At 39.6% G+C, this 21,831-nt stretch overlaps 1 protein-coding gene across 7 annotated transcripts in view; it reads left to right on the forward strand.

Annotated features, from left to right (window-relative positions):
- DENND2B (DENN domain containing 2B) overlaps positions 1-21,831 on the forward strand; it is a 143,470-nt gene that overhangs the window by 50,341 nt on the left and 71,298 nt on the right. For all 7 annotated transcript variants that reach the window (XM_072337415.1, XM_072337413.1, XM_072337419.1 and 4 more), the window contains one exon: positions 13,473-13,577. In XM_072337415.1, coding sequence (XP_072193516.1) covers positions 13,498-13,577 — 80 coding nt within the window. In that variant the 5' untranslated portion in view covers positions 13,473-13,497. The remainder of the gene's footprint in view (positions 1-13,472; positions 13,578-21,831) is intronic.

The raw sequence follows: 21,831 nt of genomic DNA on the forward strand, positions 1-21,831 counted from the left end.
CTAAATTATATTTTACTCACAGTTTTGAGTTGAGTAAGAAGTATGAAAACTAGTGCTAAAACTTCAAATAGAAATACTGGTGCTGGACTGATGCTCTAGATGCTGACTGGGTAGAATTAATCATTTCGTGCAAATATTTCAAGTTCATATTAAATGTTTTAATATTGTTAAACAGAAGTGATTGCACATTACAGCGCTGCAGCTGATTTGAAAGCAAGAAAGGGGACCCTGCTTTTTAATGCACTGGCTACTTGTTCTTCCCAAACACATTCAGCTGAATGGAATGGAGAAGGATCATGCTTTCTTAATATGTTTTTTAAATGGTGTGCTGACTGGCAGTAGAGCTGTCTTCCTTTCCTATTGAAAGCAGAGAAGTGAGATTTGAGAAATCTATAAGAGGTTGTGTGAAGGTGTTTAGGCTGAAGGGGTCATGGGCAGTGGTGCCTCTTGAACCACAGATGTGGGCTTTGATCTCCACAGCAACAGAATTAAGTCTTGCAGCAGTGCTTTGCATCAAGTTGGTTTCTGCTCCACAGTCTGTAAAGAAAGACTTTTCCCGTAGCAGAATTCACCAGTACAGTGGTCTGTTCAAGCCTGCATCTGGGAAGATAGTTAGTGCCTTCATTTATGGAATTCCTGTCATGGAATTGTTAGTGCTTTAAAACAGCAACTGGTCTCTTGGGAGGTCTCTAACATGTTATGTACACAGCAGAACGTAAATAATTTTAATAAAAGGAAAGAGAAACTCTTTCAAATCACCAATTACTGTCTTGCAGCCTGGAAAGGCTTAAAAGATGTTGGAGATGGTTCAAGATTGACTTGTGGATTTCTTTTTGCTTTAAAAAATCTAAAATCTGTAAAATCCCTTCCCTCTTCTCCGCCATTCTGAGTGCAGTGTGTACGACAGCAGGGCTGGTGTGCCTGCATCTGCTGCTCAGTGTCCTTGCTCTGCTGGGAGCATTTGTTGTTGCAGAACACTCTGATGGAGCTTAATGTTGGCAGGAGCCATAGGACATAGCAGTTAGGTGCTGCAACCAGGTCAGTATATTGGGTGGGTGTTTTGTTGCCTCCTACTACAAGGAATGTTAAAACAGGCTTAAATGCTTCCAGTTGTTTCACTGTCTAGCAGTTGGAGGCCTGGTGAATGGAGATTGATTAAACTTATGGTATCTTGTTCAAGTTTCCTTTTTGTGCAGATGATAAGGGTTTGTGCTATGGGAGCTGGCTTTTGTCTAGAGAAAAGTACCTTCTCTTCTGATAGATGGGAAGATGCTCTTCAGCATTGTGAACTAGCTTGTAGATTCTAAAGGAAGAAAACCCATTTACATGGTAGCTGTGATACCTCTGAATATAACAAGACCGTGGCACAGTTTCCTTTGCAAAATTAAGTTCTTCGTCCTTTTAGCTTATAAAAATATCCCTCCTAGCAAGAAAGAGCTCCTTCTCTATTAGACTTTACTGGTATTTTTTACACTTACGCATGGCAACCCTTGAAATTCCTTATATTTCTTCTAATGGCTTTTCAGTGTTGATTCACACTTTCCTTTTTTGTTTTAGTGTGGAAGAGTGAAATTCCAACAAGGCTGACTTAGTGAAAACTGAATTAGTGTTGATGGCTGGAGAGAAACGTAACCTGATCTTCTTTCTGCAGCACTCGAATCAGGAACTGAAATAATTGTTCTAAGACCCTGATAGAGATGCCAGAAAATGGAGCGATGCTTCTGCCAGATAGTCACCGCAGAAGTGCCAGACATTCCTTCCCTCTTTAGAGCTTAGGAGTGTGTGTGTTTGAGAAGTACACACAGGCAGCAGGGGACCACAGTGCTTTTCTCTCTGTGATGCTGACCGTGCAGTGCAGTATGACTGGCAGGGCCCATGGGGATGTGTGACTGCTGGCTGGGGGTACAGACACAAGGCTCAACTACAGGAGTGGGTTTTTTTTTCTTGATTTTTTTTCCCCCCCACTGTTGAACAGTGGCATTAGTCACTCTATCACAGGGTTTAGCAAAGGATATGAGGTAAAGTCCCCAGAAACAGGGCTGAAGAGCCCATCACACAGCACAACAAGCTAGCTCTGTCCCCAGAGGCTTTGTGGCTCACTGGAAGAGATGGTGCTGGCTGCCAACCGCTGAGCCCAGCTGCACTGGTTAGTGATTTGTGCTTTTAATTGAAACGATTGTGCACTACTACAGCCCTGCCTTGTGAGAGCTGCTGGTACAATAAATCTTGATTTTTTCATATTAGAAGGATGTGTTCTTTGGGGATTTTAAAGCCTTGTGACTGTTTTTTTTGTTTTTGTTTTTTTTTTTCTTCCCCTTTTCTGTTGCTATAGCTACTATAATTTTTGTTAACAAAAGGGATGAGAAGTAGTTTGCTGCGCATAGTTTACATTATTGTGATTCTGATATGACTGCCAGTATTCTTTCTGTCCCTTCCTCTTTCCTGTCTCCCCCCTGCCTGAGTCAGTTCTCTAAACAAACTGCAGGACTCTGGAAACTGCTGGCCTCCTTCAGTCACCAGAGGGTTATATGTGTGTGGGGATTAGGCTTCTGCCCATGAACTAGAGGCTCATAAAACTGAGTTTGAGCTTGTGTTTGCATCTCATGGGTTTGTGTATTTCATGAGCTGTTACCAGTGTCTGGTATCTTCCCACATGAATAGCATCACACTAATTGGTGACATTGGGAGTTCCTGGCACTTTCAGTGAAGTCTCACATCAGGTTACCTCAGTGCTCAGCAGAATATGGCAGATCCATTTTTCTCGAGGTATATTTGGGGAAATAGAGAGTTCATTCTGTGAGGAAAATACTAGTGATGGACTTAAAGAACATCTCAGTGAGGAAAGATGAGCTTCTGTCTCTGATGAAAATGGATGCAGTCTCAAAGGGGAAGAAGGGGCACATATTTCTCTTTCCTCCTTATTGCCTTTTTTTTCATTCAAAATATCTCTTAATTTCCTTTTTCTTTTTTTCTCTTTTCCCCAACATCACGTGTTAGCTTTCTTTCATCTCACCTTTGTTCTACTTGTATTTGACCCTCTGACATTTGTTTGATTCTCATCTCTCCTGTTTCTTTACAGTCTTCTTCCTTTATTTCAGTGGCACAGCTAGGAAGAAGGTGGAGCTTTGCTCTTTTTGCTGGCATCATACTCCTCTCCCATTTTTTCTTTCTGTCTCCTCAGTCTTCTGAGATGGGAGCTGGAGCTCTGTCTGCCTGCTCACACCCTACTGTGGTTCATCATCATGGGAGCACAGGGTTTTTGAGTTTGTTTGGTTTGGGTTGAAAATCTCTAGAGGTTGAAACAGGGAGTCATTAGCCAATGGGCTCATAAACATGAAGGGAATCTGAGTCAGAAAACCACTGTGGACAAAACAGGTGCTCATTGCCCTGAGGAGTGCCAGCTTGCTGGAATGTAGATGCAGCAGACAGAAAGGGGTGGCTGTCAGTGACCACAGAACCTGGGGAGGAACGGCTTGTTTTTGCCACGTGTGTTTACAGTGAGACTGAGACTTGCATGTCTGGGCTCCGCCGTCTTTCTGAGAAGCCTGAATTTAAAATCTTTGCACATATCCACAGATTGCCTGGGTAACAGCCGAGTGCAAAAGAGGCAGACCCAAGGTTGTTGTCATTTCTTTGTACAAGCCAGAACAATTTTGTCAGATATTTTCTACTTATATCCATGCAATCTCCAGGCAGTTCCTCATCCTCCCGGAAGCACATTGAGACAGTCCATCCCAGTGAATAGTTACTTCACTTGAAGTGTTAGCGTTGGCAGCTTAAGTGTCATGGACAGGACTTTCTTGGGGATACTGACTCAGAAGAGTAACTCAATTAGTAGGGCATCCTGATCTAACCAGAAGAGGCACGTAGTAATGCCACCTTATTGAGGCACTATTAGGCAAGACCTTCCACTTCAAACTTAAAGCAGTTCCTTGAGATAATGTGAAACTGCTTTCTGCTTATGTCACTGAGTTTGGTACTTTTTCACCACATAGTGTTAGAGAGGAACTGAAGGACTTTGAAGCATCCATTCCACATCCATCTCCAGATACTCCTTGCCATCTTCCTCTGAACTCGTTCTCCTGGTGAAATCTGCATTGGCCAGGAGAGTTAATTATCTTCAAATTGTCCTTTGCTGAATGCTGTTTACAGCCTTCCCTAGGAGCAAATGCCTGTTCAGATCTCTGCAAAAATGTGGTCTGAGGTTTTTTTCTGTGCCTTTTAGCAACCTTGCCTGTTCTCTTCTGCTTAGCAATGGGGGAGCGTAGTTAACATATGCTGGATGTTGGTCCAGGCCTTTTGCTTTACTTCTCTGGCTTAACAGTGTAGTTGCTTTATTCCTCTATTTGTTTACAACATGGGCCCACATACCGAAGGTCACCACATTTCTTTGCAAAGCTTGCCCGAACCTGAATATTCAGTGTGATGATCAACCTAACCTGCTTTGCTGAATTTCAGGGTAACGTTTTCATCAGTCCTTGTTGTATTTCTTTTTGTTTACATTTCCACTTCTTCCTCCCTTCCCCCCCCCAAAATATTAGCATTTTTGTCTTTCATTTTTCCTTTCTTTTTTAGATTGTTACTTTTTTCTTCTGCGTGCTCTGTCAGGAGAGGAGAGACAGGATGAGGTACAAATCTGTCTTTCCCTTTTCCCACCCTGTGATCGCTGACAGGTGAAGGAAGCATTGCTGTTGGCATGGTAGGGATAACGCTTGTCTGTGCAGGCACTGTAAGAAAAGCATTTCTGTATCCATCCTGGCCTTTGGTAGGTGCCTTCCCACCTCTCTTTGCTCTGCAAAAGGAGTCTGAAGCAAGCAGACTAAAAGAAGTCCAATGGCCTTCTGGATGAGCTTTTGAAAGAGTCATCTGGTGAGTGCCAGCAATCGCAATGCTCAAGCTGCCTGGTTAAACTCCTTTGATCTCAGTGCTTTTCTTGTGGCAGTTTCCCACTTTGTCACAAAAAGTCTGTTGCAAAATGAAAGATCATTCCAAGGGTTTTCAGACTTCCTTTTCAAACTCTCTAAGTGTAAACTTTGCTGCTGTCTCACAGGGTATGGGAGAGGAAGCTCAAGGGTCCCTCTGCACAGACCTGTTATTCATTTGTAGCTCACCTCCTGCTCCAATATAATCCACTGCTTACATACTTACTCCTAAGTGTGCCCTTGTACAGGGTGGTTTGGGAAGGGTGTTGCCTACCCTAAACATACTAAGAGCATCTGCATGGAGAATTACTGTGGAGTAATTAGTATACTATAAATTATCCATTGTGTACAGACAAGTTCTGATTTGTTTCTGCTTTATAGAGTAGGAATTGGGAAATGAAAATGAAAGGTATTTTTCTACACTGAAAAGTTAATTCTGGTTTAAAGTACTTAATAGTACAGTATCCTAGGTCTTGCTGGAGCCACTCTCTGTGTATACTTCAGGCATTCCTGGGTAGCACAGCTCGCTTTTAGAGATGTCCATACACAGGTGCTGTCAGGAAACAGCCTGACTGGTGTAACTCAGGCAATTTAGCCAGCATCTCATGGGAAATCTGTGGCAAAGTGAAGACTGAGCCCTTTCAAGTTGGTATGTGACTGCATCAAGGTACTCTTCCTCCCATCAAATACATTATTAAAACTCTGTGCAAGTGATGCAACTGCTTTTACCTTTGCATTTTGCATTTCAGTGGTACTCAGACTGAGAGCCATGTGCATCTGGCAGGAAGGAAGGGAGGTGTGCTAACAGTTTTATAGCCGTGACCCATGTTTAGCTGGCATAGCGGTCTAATGAATCAAAACCTTGGAGCAGTTGCAAAGTTGGGATGCTTCTTGGTTGTCCAGCAGACTTTATTGGTCAGTCTTGGGTAAGGAGAGCTCAGCAGTGAAATGATATTCAAGTCTCTTCATCTGGTTCCTTCACTGGCAGTCTGTGCTGAACAGCTTTGAATTATACCGTGGTGTTTTTAGGAACTGGATACGCTCTGTGGAAATGCCGAAAAACAGCCTGTTTTGAAAGAATATTTCTTGTAAACTACTTTTCTCCATTGCTTTCATGTGGTCATTATCATGCAAATGAAAAAGAACCTTTATGTCTTACAACAGGAGCAGGTGAGCTTGTGAGACTTGAATAGGTATTTTCATGTAAATAACTCAAAGATGAAGAGGGAGGACAAAGGAAGGATAATAATGAGGAATGTATGTCAGATACTATTTATAAGCAGGTTATTTTCATACAGGCGTTGGGCCATTGCTGAAGTGTTAGTGTTGCAAAAACCAAAGTATGTATTCCTAGGATTATTGTGTACTAAGCCTTTTCTTTTTCTACAAGTGTGATGACTGAGGGCTTTCAACAAAGAGGTGTTCATAAAGTCTACTATAGGACTTGTTGAAAGGAGTTACCAGATTATGATCGATGCTCAAGTAAAGCAGAAGAGAAAAGTCACTTGTTTCTACAAAAGCCTGATTCAGAACTGATGTATGAATGTATTTTGCTTGCTGAAGGTATGCGAGAGAAGTGTAGATGCTTTGTATCTAAAACCAGATTTAGTGTTTAAAATCTGTATAGAGTTTTGATATGTTATATGCATAAATTCCTGCTACGTCCATGTCTGAGGAAAAAAAAGTACTAAAGTATTTTTAATGAATTTATATGAATGGTTTTTATCCTTTTTGTATCTCCTCTTTTTCAAAAAATTAAAAGCAAAAATATCTAGCACATTAGCAAGCCCTAAATTTTATTTGTCTCCTATGCACTCAGGGAATGTGTTGATAATGTTTATAGCACTGTTCATGAAGAGATTTCTGCCTTAAAGAGAAACTTGAAAATGTTGTTTTATGGTATCAGTAAGTGCGTGGGGACATAATAAATACCTTTGGCATTAGCACAAGAGCATATTTGTTTGGGCTTCATCTTCTCAGCTCCAATATACTCTTTGTTAGATAATGATACAAACTATCTATGTGTCTTTCTGTTAGTATTTAGTTTTAGGTAGCACATATTTTGGAGGAATTTTGAAGAACTTGGATGAATGGCTGAAAATTAGCTTCAACAGAAGTCAAAAACATGACTGGTTTTCAGATGAGTCAATTCTTTGAACCAGACAAGTTGTATGAGTGTGAGGAGAATGTACGGCTAACAGGAGCATCAGAGAATAGGGCTGCAGCATTTCAGGTTGAAATCAGTTTAAAGGTTAGTGAGAAGGTGTTTCATGGCTGGCTAAGGCTGTGCAAGTTCACACTACTGCCTCAATTGCTCTGACTTCTTACTAGAGCCACAAGGCCCTAGTGCATGCCTGCCATCAGCCTTCCTGCTCATGTTGCTGTGGAGTTAAGTTTCCTTCGAGTTCATAATAGTACCAGTGAACTGTGCTGTGCTTTAAATTCTTTCTACCTGGTATTTCAAATGAAGATAAGCTTGAACCAGTCAATGTACTGTTTAAAATATAGGTCTTCTGTATTCAGTGAGAGCTCTTTTAAGTACTCCTTTAGCACAGACAGGTTGGTAGAGGTCGCTATGAATTTACTTCCCTGCAGGTATGGCAATAGTTACAATCTATCTACATTGGAAGGAAGTCTTGCATGAGCTACAATGTAGACAAAAAGCAGCTTTTGCAGACTGTGATAGATATAGCATGAATCAATACATCTTTCACTTGCACAGAAGGGAAGACGGATTCAGTCCAAAAGCTGGATTCAGTCCTACTTCTTCAACTGACATCTAATTCTGGTGATGTCTGAGAGCAGAGCACAAACAAAACTTTACTGCTTCTTTTTAATACTGAAGCAAGTAAGATGAAACAAGCACCCTAAGTACCAGGGAGATCTTGTAAGTCTGTTCAGAATTTCTTCAAATAGAATGTGTCTTCCATAACCTGAGAAAGATGTTCACCCTAGTATTAGTGAAAATGCTACCCTAAAAGGCTGGTGAACTTGCATTATACACTGGACTCTTCTATTTTCTTGTCTTCATTCCATTTTGAAGCCATGTTTGCCCCGGCAGTGTTGATGGTATGAGGAAAGCTTGGCACTTAAATCTTAATTTGAACACAAATTTTGGACTGCAATGTATGCATCTACAACTAAGTTGCATTAAGACCCATCATTGGTTGTATCAGTAAATTTCTGTCAGAAGTGTGTTTGTCACATAGCCGTGAAAGCCTAACAGAGGGCTGTCAATTTGACTAGAAACAGGCTTTCACTGGATTATGAGCAGAGAAACTATGGATGAGATTATAGAGTTGATGCTACCTAAAAGACGTGCCTTTTGTAGTGTCAAAAAGGTCGGAAATTTGACAAACTCTTTTCCTTTGGGTCTGTTATATACAAGCGTTATTCTCAGCCAGGGACTGGGATATCAGCAGCTGTATGAATGGCTTGATTTTGTTTCTCTCCTATAGAGATAATGCTAGAATGCAGTACAGCTCAGGCTTGTGTGCTTTGCTGGCAACACAAGGTCTGTTTCTGAACTCTTTAGGACCAGCCACAAGGACAATTTATTCTTTTGTCTTGCAAGAAACCTGTTGGTGTGATTATATTTAGGCTGGCTGTGCTGTAAAAAGAAAACTTGGGATGAGATAGATGAATTAATTCTGAATTTCTCCACACCAGCCCTTGTGGAGCTGCTTTTTTCGCACTTTGTTCGGTTGTACAGTATTTCTAAACTTAGTGTGGGCCCAGCTCAGAGAACAGATATACCTGATGCAAGCACGTAATCCTTGTAACAACATTCTTTGGAGTCTCTGTAGAAGCCCTCTAAAGGCAGAAATCCTTTAAGATTTAAATGGACTTTCCACTTCATCAGTGCTGATGTGTTGTTCTGGGAGGACATAATTATCTGTTTTACTGGAAGAGAATAGGCAAACTGCCACAAAGCTAAGCTGCATCTCTTAAATAGAGGTTTGGCTGTAGAACACCTCTTGAAATGTGGGCAAGATTTCCTAAGATGCTCAGAAAAGCATGTTATCTATTTTAACTGACTTCTTATGCCTACAGACATTCTGCCAAAGCTACAGCTAAAAGAAAAATAAGCTGCTATTAAGATGTATTTCTGAGATTTTGTCTTTATCACAAAGCATGCTTTTGAAAAAATGACTTGGTCTTCACAGCCTGAACTGTTCTCTCTGATATTCTCCTGTCAGGTTTCTGCCCTGTGATGCAGGTAAAAAACCATATTACTCCATATTGTCCTGATTAGGGGAATTTTGAGAAGAAAAGCACTCTGTTTTAAAAAGCTGTGGACTGTATGCAGATCTCAAGAACCCAAACTGTACTGGTAGCATTATCTTGCTTGCAGTACAGATTGGTATGGTCTAGGACAGTTAAATATAAGATAATCTGTAACATGTTAAAATAACAAATATTTTACATACAGTGAGCCGTCACCTACAAACCTTGCTCATAACTAACAGCAGAAGGTCAAAGCACACTTGATGCCCTTGCTGGACACTCAAGTTTTCTTTGTAGAATTTGCAACCATGTTGATTGCAAAGCTATTAACAGTTTTAGTGTTCCCACTACTCCAAAACCTGACTTTGAATGATTGCAACATACTCTAAGGACTATTTTATTGGAACTGTATATTTAAAGGAAAATACACCCTGGAAATGAGTGCAATGAGTGGAGTGCAAAGAATCTGCTCTAAGTAGGGAAAATAACCATATGGATAGGAAGAGCTATTGAGCAGAGTATTAAAAAAACAAAGTCACCAAGCAAACAAACAAAAGCATGCATGTTGTTGAGCTGCAGGAGTTTCACACAAAAAGTGCTCTTCTGCTCCCATTTTACTAGCAGAAGATAGAGAATATGCATTCCTACATTGAATTATTCCAAGACATCAAGGTATCTGATCCTAAATGTAAATAACCAGGTTTAATGGGATTCACCTTACATGGGAGAGGTGGGGAACAGTTCTTATCGTGCAGGAACATATGGCTAGATTGTGTGTAGGAAAACAGAAGTTTGTTGAGACCTCATGGGCTCTCAGATGTTAAAAATAAATAAATGAATTCTACCACTTGTTCATTAGATCAGAATGACTTATGTTTGAAAGGACACTTAAGATCATCGAGTTCCAGCCCCACTGCTATAGGCAGGAATGCCTCCCAGTAGACCAGGTTGCACACAGCCCCATCCAGCCTGGTCCTGAATATTTCCAGGGAGGGGAGCATCTGTAGCTTCACTGGGCAACCTGTGGCAATGCATCACCACCCTCACAGTAAAGAATTTCTTCCTGATATCTCATCTAAATCCATTTTCTTACCACTAGAGACTGAAATATGAGTTATGGCTAATCAAGGGTTTTACAGTCATTCTTTGTATTTACAAATAAATCAGAATACTGAACTTTTTAGGCCAGTGTAGTTAGCTGGTACACTAGGCAGCGCAGAAGCCGTGTGACATGACTATTTTTGGATTTGTTTTTTAACAGTATGTCATAATTCTTGGGAATGTTTTTTCATTGCTTCATGAAGAATGAAATATAAATATTATGATGGTGAATGCTCTCACATAAACCCAAGGGATGTGATTCTTACCAAAAAAGTGATTCATATAAACTTACAGAACTGTCAGACTCATTAAAAGGCCCTGGAAGATCATGATTGTTAAATTGTTTGTTTCCATTTGCCCCCCTGCCTTTTGGCTTTAGGATTTTGTTGTTTTGTTTAAGACTTTAAATTACTGAGTGCTTTTAACTACGTTTTTAGGTACTTCAGTAAATTAATGAAAGGTTTTCTGCCATGTTATTTGGATATTTGGATTTTCTCTGCTTATGCTGGAATGATACCAACATTACCTGCAGCATAATGCTCATGAGAAATAAACATTAAAGAAAAATTACATAGAAAAGACTTTACTGTGTACAACACGCTCTCAGCTGCATGGAGAGAAATGTACATATCACTAAATTGATGTATCTTGTGAAATGTTACTTTAGGATTCCCATTTTGCTGAAAACAAACCAGTTTGACATGTTTAATATTCAAGTTAGCTTTGAAGTGGGGAGTTAAATTAGTGTGTGTACATATATGTATATATATAGACCACCGTGATTTTATCAAGCTGCTGGAAAGCTGAAATTTGGTAAGTGCAAAGCTTCCATAAAAATCATACGATGTTATGTAAATGTATGCTTGCTTTTTTTTTTTATCATTTGATCTTAGGTGTGGGAAAAATGGATGACTCTTAGTGTGCTTTTATGCTGCTGTTTCCTATCTTTTATTTGTGCCCCTAATTTTGAAGGGTCCTGTAAGCTTTTTTGGTCTTCAATAGAAAAGCAAGTCTTGCAAAATGGCTGTAACATATACCTGCTAACAGTTACTCACCTTATGCCACACTTGTATCTCTTATATTTCTCACCTTGACTGCTAATAAGTTCTTTAGATTTAATACAGTCAAAGTAATGAACATGTAGGTAGAAACATTAGGAAAATCTCCCAGTTTCCTGTAAAGTGCACAGTCCTAGAAAGTTTGACCAAAATCAGAGGCTTTTCTTTCTTTTCCCAGGCAAGTCCTTTTCCAGCCAGAACAGGCAGTACTTCACAGCCCTGCAGTCTTGACAGTAAAACAGTAAAACTGGGACACTGGAGGAATTTGGGGAGTTTCAGTATAAAAGAAAAATAAAATGTTACCAACTGGAAAGAAACTGGGAACACTGAAACACACAAGAAAACCAGAGAAGGATAAGAAGATGTGGAATCTGTAGTCAGTGTGATTAACTCTGCATTTGGAACTGCAATCACCAGGAGATTTTCTGACCCAGTTTGTGGCAGAACTGTTTGGAACAGAGTGGTTAAGAGAATGTCCTTCTAAGTGCAACGGGTGTGTTTGTACAAGGATTTTGTGTGTTGTCAATACCCAGCTTGCTTTTCAGCATCACATTACAGTTGGCTTCTCAAGCTGTCAGGACTTACTGTGGGTTTGAGTAAACAAGATGTTTTGTAATACTTTTTGTTTTTGCATTAACTATGCCATTAATGGTTGTAAAAATTGATAGCTCCAAGAAGGCAGTACTTCAAATTGTGGTACATATTTTAGCCTACAAGTGAGGGATAATCTTAGGTCAGTAGGAGAGTATACTGTGCGAACCTAGAATCCTTGTAACATTGGGTGGAATAAGTTCTGTCTCTTTTATTTCATGATAGACTCAAGACAAATAAAGATGCTTTTTATTTATTTATTTATATATATTTTTTGCAAAGTATTTAAGTGATTACAATAACAGAGGAGATTGCTACTAAGAGCAGCACTCTACAGAAGAGCAAAGTGGAATATAGTTAGCAGTGACGTATGGTGGCAAATGTTACTACTTTCGCATCCTTGGGTTACGTTCTCGACCACATCCATAGCATTACATTCTCCCTACCCGCTCAGCACATCTCTGTTGAGGAAGTGGGGTTTTGGTGAAGTGCTTTTTGATACTGAGCTGTTCCATGGCTCATTTTCAGCAGTGTTACAGCAGTAAGGCTTATCATTTGGGAGATCAATTCTCCTCTCATTGTTCTTCCTTTCTCATGTGTGTGAGGGACCTTGAGAAGGTTGAGCTGCCTTTTCTCTGTGTTTATCTGGGAGATTTTTTTTCTAGATTTTTTCTTTCCCCCCTCAAGTTCTCATTCCAAACCTCTTTACTAATAAGAGTGAATCCTAGCGTTCTGTTTACTGTTTTTATACCTGCTGTGGGAATTCACTTGCAAAGGCTTCTCTATAATGTCTGCCATCTCTGTCTTGGCTTTCTTCCATGCATCTGGTATTCTTTTTGCCTCCTACTTGTATAGAAGAGCAAACAATATTTATGTGCTTCTGGCAGCTTCTTAGTTTCTCTTTTTGAGATGACCGTTAGTCAGGAGTTAGTGAAGTCAGGAAGGCACTAATGTTCCCTTGTAATGGGAATTCTAGAATGCATCAGTGGTTATGTAGGGTTTTTGACATGACTAAAATTTAATTTAGAGCTTTTGATTTGTTACCGATTCTCGTGCCTTAGTATTACTGGAGAAAAAGTAGAAATTAGTAATGATTCTTCATATTACCTGAGGCCTCATCTAGTCAGAAGACAGTTTTACTTAAACAATCTTGTGGCTAATAGGAGGAATAGTCTAGAAATCACCTGTAGACATTTTCATGTCACAAGCTGATTTGAAAACCATATTCAACCTTCTTGCTATTGAATGTATTTCACTGTTTGAAATTATTTCCATAATATTCATGGACCTATACTTTAGAATTATGAAAAAAAATTGTTCCTTCAATTTAGAATCTTTTGCGTAGCTGGAAGCCAGACACAATTGTATTGCTAGTAACTTGGATGTGGATGTTAAGCAACAACAATAGAAAAATGGGATGTAGTTTCACAAGACCTTAACAAGAATAATTGCATTTTATAGAATAAAAAACATTCTGGAGAAATGCCTTTACAGAGTGTAATGCTTATCGAAATCTTAAAAAGTTAATTGTCACTGGGTCTTGTTGATGCTTAATTGACTTTTTTTCTCACAGATATCCAGATTTCTAGAAAGCAGAAATGACCATGACTGCCAACAAGAATACCAATATCAGCAGCAGAGCTGGAGGGACTAAAGTGCCTCAGGACAGTCTGGATAGGTAAGTGAACTGAAGGCTACGTGGACTCTGAGAATTTTGTCTGTTTGGAAGAAAGACTTAGTTCAAAGGCAAGAAAACTCTATTCTGACAGAGAGCTTTGGTGGGCTGAGAGAAGATTTTATGAAGTGGAGGAATTTAGGTATGAGAAGAGCTGTTTCTGGCATATTTCTCTTGTGTTATTGTGGCTCACTGGCAGGTTATGATGATTGCAAGGAAGGACTTGTGTAGAAGGCATTGTGTAGGCTTCAGTAAGTTAGGGCTAAATTTCTGGGCTAAATATCAGTGTCTGTTTTTCTGGATTGCTAATCCTCGGTTTGTATTTTGCATCAGTTTCTGTCATGTTTTATGTGCTTCATCTGCACTGGCAGACAGAGTAATGAGATGAATGTAAGGCATGGGGTACATCTTTGTTGTTTTGCTTATTTCTGGTCCTTTCTGTAGCATTAAGTCATTTATGGAACAAGTAGATCAACAGTTTACCATTGACAGGTAGGGGGAAAAGGTAGCCTGTCTCAGTACTGTGTAATGTGTTTCCCAGACTCAGTATTGTAGCCAAGGACACTTTAACTCCCCATACCTGGCAGTCCTGAAGGAATCAGTCTGTTTAAACTAGGCCAGGGAAGACAGTGGGCTTGCAAAATTGGGCATATTTATATGTGGCTTGGAAATGCTATCCTGATAAAGTTCCAGTCCATCAGGAGGCTGTGATGTGATTGTGTGCAGTGATGCAGATGCCTTTAAATAACAGGTATCTTTCAATCATGATACAGCAGGAAGTCTAGTGTCAGTAATTGCTCCCTTGTGCATTATTTTACAATGAAAAAAGATTGTTTAGAAGAGAAGACGTATCCCTTGGGCAACTCTTCTTTGGAATATTGCTTTGGAATGCAAATAAACAACTCATGGTCAACAAGTTTCATACATCCTAGTCAGAAGGAGTCTTGTTCTTGGCCACAGTCTTCACAAAACAATGCTGATTGATTCAGCTTGTGGCCTTCACAGAGAACAGGTCCACTGACTCCTCCTCTTCTGTGACTGACAGTTGCAAAACCATTGCTTAAATCTGCAGTTTCTGTAGAACAGTCTGTTTTGAATCCCTCTTCTACATTGCCTTGCCTAATAACATATCAGTATCTTCACTTTTCTTTTCTTTTGGATTAAAACAAGACTCCATTATTAATGACACAGAGAAAGAATGTGTAAATAACTTGCACAGACTATGGAGTCTCTGTACTGTGGTAATACAGTTATGCTAGGTATTAGACATAGTGTCTTCCTCATTTATCTACCTTAGGAAGTTCAAAACTCTGTGAGGCATTAAGCAGGGGACAGTAGAATGGTTCTGCATCCAGAAATGAATGTGCTAGAGGGGAGAAATGATGGAATTCTCATTTATTCCTTGTACACCTTGGGAGCATGGGTTGTACTAATGCAATTGACATGCTCCAATCATTTTGAACAGGGAGGGCTGGCCATGCTTTCTTGAGGGTAGCATACTTGATAGGCTGTACCAAGGCTATTCCTAGCTGCCAGCAGTACAGTGCTGACAAGTGCTTTCATGGGAGGGTTATACTGGGAGAGCTTTGTTGTTTCAAATAAATTAGTAAAGATTGTGATTCAAGTGAGTAGATCACATAATTGCAGATTAATTTACTTGCTTGAAAATGAAATGTCAGGGACACAAAGTCTCTGTCCTGGCAGCTGCCAGGTAGAGTAACCAGCATAGATGGAGAAGCTTGGAGAGAAAGATCAAAGAAAGTTAGCTTTGATCTTAGCAGGGAGCTGTAGGTCAACCTGAAAGTCGTGTCAAATCCAGGCTTGGTTTGGCATAATCACCATTGTATTTTGAACTTTTCCAACCACAAACAATAAAAAAAAAGGGAAAACAGGAATTAATTTTTGAGATTTTTTAGGATGGAGGTAATGAAATTGATTTTTCTTTTAGTAGTTTACTTTTATTCTTTTTTTTTTTTTTTTCTTTTATTTAAAGCAAAATCTCAGTTTTGTGTTTAAACTTTCTGCCTTTTTTTTCTCAGTTTTGATCATCCTTCCGGATTTGATGCATGTATGTTTACCACTTCCTCGCCTTTTGTGTCTAATCATTCATTTCTCTTGCTATACCTTCTCTCTTGTCTACATACAGTATGGAATCACAGTAGTTTCAGGAAATGTTCCTTAGTTGGATGGATGGTCTCATTCTGATTACCACAGGGATAGGTTGACTACAAAATAGAGGTGAATTAATAATCACCTTAATTAATAATCTGCCCTAGGCAGAACCCTGACCCTGGTCTGGCTTCTTCTAGTGACTTCCTTTGTGACATTGTCGCACCCTTCTCTTGTCTAAATCTTTCATTATGTTGATTTGCATTTCTTCCTCCAGGTACTGTTGTAGTTTCTCTTCTTAAATCAGGCATCTGACTGCATCCATCCTAGTGCCTTTTGTTAGTCCTTTGATGCAACAGTAGCTTCATTAAAACTCAGCAGAAATGGACCTACTATCCTTTACAATTCCCACTTTGTTAGTTTGTTCATTTGGGATCTCTTCAAATCTGTAGAAAACAGAATAGTGAGGGTGTAAGGAGAAGGAGTGGATAAAGGAATTCCTAGAGGCATACAGATATGTGGTTATTAAAACTAAATCTTTAATAATATCTGGCATTCTCATGTCATTCATCATCCTTTCATCAGTGCAGACAGATCGTGAAGTGCTGGGAGCTTTGGTCTAGACTCGAGCAAACCTTGGACCTACTCTTCCATTTTGAATCTTTTCCATTCTTAATAGCTTTGAAAATTCTGCTAACTTGTTGGATAGTAACTGTCAAGTAAACTGTTTCCTTATCATTGCCATCTGTTTTTATTAGATTGAAAATAAAATGTTTTTGTACAAGCATGAACCTGAAGCTGAGGAAAATCTTTGAGTTGCACTTGCATGACAGGTGAGGAGATGAGCAGATTGTCACGCACCAGTTCTCGATCCATTATTTTGCCTTAAGTAATCTTTAGCTGTCTTTGTGAAACCCTGTAAGAGGATATTTGAGTCAGCAAAGGGGATTCGTCATCTTAGTCAGACTGTAAATCAGTGGAGTAAATGCTGGCATTATAAAACTTCAAGGCTTGCAGAATTTATTGCGAACGCATTCAAAGTTCCACTTAAACTGAACAGTCACTGTCTCATTGTAGTACCAAATTTAAATGGAGATTTGGGAAACTGCATATATAATTTGTAGAGTAGAGTTTCACTAAGGGCTGATACTGGCACAACACAAGTGTATTTGTCTCTTTGTGTCTAAGAACTCTTTTTGGTATTATTTTCTTGTCCTGGTTTTGTCGCAGTTTATATAGATACAAGGTATGTTACGGTGGTATAGTGTTCCTATCTCTTTCAGATGCAAATCATAGTGTAATCTATAGTCTTTCTGACAGCTTTGTTTGCAAAGCAGATCATCATAGATCATAGATTTGAATTTTAATCACAACAATCTTCAATGGAAAGAAGATGCCTACCTTGTCTATAGTATATCTATACAACGTCTTGCAAGCATCAGATTCTTGCAATAGCTCCTTGGTCCCATTGGCATGAGGTACCCCTCATGCCGTTTCTCCTCCACAGTTGTGCTATCGGAAGTTTAGGAAATGAGGAGACAGAGGAAAATGAAGACTGTTTTAATGGAGGATAGTCAGTTTCTCACCTGAGAAATTGTGAGATTCACTGATTTCTTCTGTCAACACGGGAGAAGAAAACCTTTTGATCTGAAGACAGTGAAATAGTTTAAATACATACTGATTACTTCTGAAAATATCTGGAGTTCATTGATCATTTGTTAAATGATAGTTAAATGTACAAAACGACACTATAATTCTGGCTTTCAGTGAACTTCAAGGACACAGATTTAATCCTATCTTGTGAGTCACTGATATGAAAGCCAAGGAGCAGAAGCTCAGGAAAGCACCTTGTGTAGTTGAAAGGGACGACTTAACAATTCTGGCAGGAAGCAGCTCTGAAATCTTATTAACTCTCCAGTGAGAAAGCACAGAGCACAACTAGTGCGTGACTGTTCAGCACCAGATGTCTTCTTGGTTTGCATGTCCATACTTAAGTGGATCAACATAGGGTCAGTTGCAGCTCTCCCTACAATGACTTGCTTTTCCTTAAAAAATAATACTAATTTGAAGTGATTTCATGCTTGTTGTCTTTGTAATTTGTGCAGAAATCTAGTTCCAATTGATGCATTAATTTATAGCGTTTGCCCTAATATTGTGTGTTTTTTCCAGTGCAGTTTTAAGTGACTCTAACCACTCTGACTTAAAAATCACACCAAAACTATATAGAATTAAAATAAGCCTATAATTATGTTTTTGAGGTTATTTTCTACCTACCAAAATACAGCTTTCAAATTTGTAGTTTATTTGGACAAAAAAGGAGAAGAATTTGAAAAATAACTAGCGATAGAAGAGCTGCCCTCCTGCCAGGTGATGTTGCCTTAACACAAGCTGAGTTTGAATGAGAAACAGAATCAATTTTGGAAGATGAATTTTTAGCATAGGAAATATATATTTTTAAAGAATATGCTGATTTTAGCAGCATGTACATAGAGAGACTGCCACAATAAGCTTGAACAAACATCCTTTTAGTTTCATGTCACAGGGTTTGATTTGGGAAGGTGGCCAAAGCAGAAACCAGTCTTTGTTCCAGTTGTGTGAAAGGACTGTGTGGCTTTTAGTCTGGAAAACTACGTCACTATAATCATGTTAGTTTCGGTACGGGTTGGGTTTGTGGTGTAGGCTGTTGTCTTTCTACCCAGTCTGCACAGAAGTGGTGTCACTCTCACTGAACTGGAGAGTGCTCTCCAGCTGGGCAGTCATGATTTAATAACCTGATAAACTGTGGCTGCTGATGTCAGTGGGTTATGGAGCAGGGTGTCTGAGATTTGTACCAGCAAAGAATTAGTTCTTCAAGCTACTTTGAGCACAGCGTTGCAAGTTGTTTGTTAGGTTCTTAGTCTAATGGCATTTGTAGATGGATGTTCTTATTTCTAAATACTTTTAGTTGGATCTTTGAATCAGGTATAGTCATGCATGATTAAAACTGAAATCTGGACTGATGCTTATCCACAAAACTGTGCTTTTGTTTTCTGCTCATTCCATCTGCTTTAATTGACTAGTATCTTTGAAGCATCGACTTCTGTGCCCATTAGCAACCAGATATCCACTAGAGTATTTCTGATCTCTGAGGTGCATCTCTCTTTTAGCCTGGAAACCCACAAACCTCTAAGTATAGGTTTTGGTTTTTATCTCCCAGCAATGAGTAAAGCCATTCCAGCTGTCGCCAACCATTTGTCAGCTCTATTAGCCTGACACACACTGAGATTTGTTTGTGCTGCCTTTGTGGTTCAGGCCTTCAGAACTCAAGTTAAAGGGAGAGAATTTTAATCGGTAGGAACTGGCTTGTTTCCAGCATAGGTGAAGATGATGCATGGTGTAAATCAAATGACTTGTGTCTCTTCAAAGATACCTACAGTGTTCTTGTTTAGTTATGTATAATTCTGTACATATTCTGTAGCATAAAATTGTGACACATTTCCCAGCTAACTGAGCTCGTGGAGTAAGACTATGTCGAAGTTTATCATGAATCCTGAATTATTTGCTGTCATTGTAGATAACATTGTTTGAAATTCAGAGGGGAAGGCTCCTCAGGTTGATGCACTCTCTTGCTGCTAAACCAGAGATCAGGTCTGATCTGGCTTCCCAGGGTCTCTGCCTAGCCCCCATCAGTCCTGTGAAGGGGAGGCCAGATGCTCTGTTTCTCAAGCAGCAGCAGCAGGTCTTTGCATGTGCTTGGTGCTTACTTTTTGTTTTGGGATGTTACAGATAACTTAGACCTAGTCAAGCCAAATTTATCCAATTTACAGCAAACGTATATATATTTTTTGAGTAAAATTAATTCTTAGTACTCATTAATAAACCCAGATGAAACATTTTATTTCCTTTGAAGAAAGAATTTTGTGGTTGTGGCCTGGGCAGAGGATTTAGAAATATTTTGTCTTAGGAACTGAAACCTTGAGAATTCCTATATAAAAGAATTTGCACATGTATCTGGCATTAGGTTTAACTGATACTCTGATACTATCCCCATGTGGGCATCAGTGGCAGTTGTTCACTCTAAGACCAAACACACGATGAGTTTCATCTCCATGTTGAACAGTAAACATTGTCCAAATTTCTTGTAAAGACATTCATTCAGATGGAGTCCAGTCTGCCTGTACTTACAAAAGTACTAACACCTTGTGCAGAGGGGCTTTGTTCAGAGCCAGGCTCAGTGCTGTGGATGAACAGGTAAGGCAGGTCACTGTGAAGCAGCTCCTTTTCTGCTACTGTGGGTGCTGATGGAGATACCTGGCTGTGTTCACAATGGTAGAGCCCTGGTCCCACCATGAGAAAAATATTAATGTAAGAGAAGTTAAAAACAGTATAATTTTTAGCATATATTCATTTCATGTGAATATGAACGTAAGGATTTATTATATTTATTACTTGCATCAAGTTTTCTGGATGGTGCCGCTGTGAAGAAAGCAATAACTTGTAGATCAGAGGAAGCATTTTAGCTTTCATGCGTGCTTCAAGATCTTGTGTGCACCCAGGAAGCCCATGTCCTTGAGCTATCCTTGAAAATGTGCTGGCAGTACATTTTCCCTTCTGTTTTTCCTCTTTTAACATATTTTTGCTGCAAATTCTTCAAAGCGTGAGGCTCTCCATGCTCTAAAATAATAAGGCTTTGTTCTTCTATGAAAGTTAGAAGTGTACAGTTTTCCCAATAATCATTGTGTGGTTCCCATCGTCTTAGCATAATTACAATGTTCTCTCATCTCCTTTTTTTCCTTTTTATTTATTTATTTATTTATTTATTTTAAATAAGTATGTGAGTAGTGATAGAAAACCTGTTTCCTTCCCTTTTATGGATGGTTGCATTTCAGTAATGGTTTTCACCCAAGTTCAAAACACTGTGGGAGAAAACCTCTCTAGCTGGGCTCAGAATTTCATTGAATGGCTTAAAGGAGTCTCCATGTGATATCATTTGCAGATATGTAGGGGGTCGCCAAACCGTTCTTCGTGTGTAAAAATGTCTTGAATGATGTGCCCATTTAAGCTTAAGGGAACATTTGGTGGGATGATTGGATGCCAACTGACATTGCGTTGTAATGGTATACTGTGGGAAAATATGCTAGTGTGTTTGCTGCTGCCCCAGCTCAGCACCAAAACAAACAAGAGAAGAGAACTTTTCTATGCAGTGGGCATGCAGGTGTAGATGCTGAAGGCAACAGAGCTGGTAGTAGTTGGTGGTTTTGCACACCTTTAAAGGGATCCGATTCAGTGCCTTGACAGTTGCTGTTTCATGCGTAGCTGGGTGTATAGGCTCTTGTTTTCAAGGATTCTGGTGGGAGTGGAGTGAGACTTTGGCTTGGAAAGGAGCGATTTGCATTTGCCTAAAACCAGTTCTTAATTTTGTACCCTTCAAAAGTCAAGCTTTTTTGCTCTGTCAGTTGTGGGGTGGCAGGGGCTAAAACAAGCTCCCAGTCTGAGCACACCTTGCTGTCGATGTTTAGAAAACAATGAAAATAAGCTACAGCCAGATGACCATATAAATGGAATAACTGACTCAAAATCCATTGTACTCCTTTAAAGAAAAAACAGCTTGAACTGTGCCGTTGACAGAATTTCAGAAAGCCGGTTCCCAGCAGCACTATGCTGTGTTCAGTTCAGAAATACAAAGCTGCTATTTATGTGGTGAGGTTGGTGGTGTGTTTGGGACAGCTCAGCCCTGAACTCAGCCTGTGGGGGATGGTGCTTGATGTTATCAGAAATAAGTCAAAACATTGGTTAAAATGACCCTGAAATTGGGAAAATCATGAGCAGAGGCTTTGATTTAATTTCTGCCCTTTATCTGTCAGAAGCACTGGTGGAGTGCTGACTTACGATGGCCTGAGGTGTTGCATTCCCCTCCCTCACTTAGGTCAGGTGTGACCTCTGGGGAGGTGGATCAGAAGGTCCATGTTTGAAATCTCTTTAGAAGGGCTGCAGAAATATTCTTGCAACCACAGTCTAAAGGTCTGAATATGAGAAAAGCAGTTTGTGAGAAAAGTGAGAGCTTCTAATGAGATAAAGAGATGAAACTGGGAAAATGGACAAAGCTTTTTGGGCCTTTCTCAAGCAGTTTCTGGTAGGGAATTTTTGACAACTTTTGCATATCTGGCTA

The sequence above is a fragment of the Excalfactoria chinensis genome, chromosome 5, assembly GCF_039878825.1.
Source record: "Excalfactoria chinensis isolate bCotChi1 chromosome 5, bCotChi1.hap2, whole genome shotgun sequence".
NCBI classification, from domain to species: domain Eukaryota; kingdom Metazoa; phylum Chordata; class Aves; order Galliformes; family Phasianidae; genus Excalfactoria; species Excalfactoria chinensis.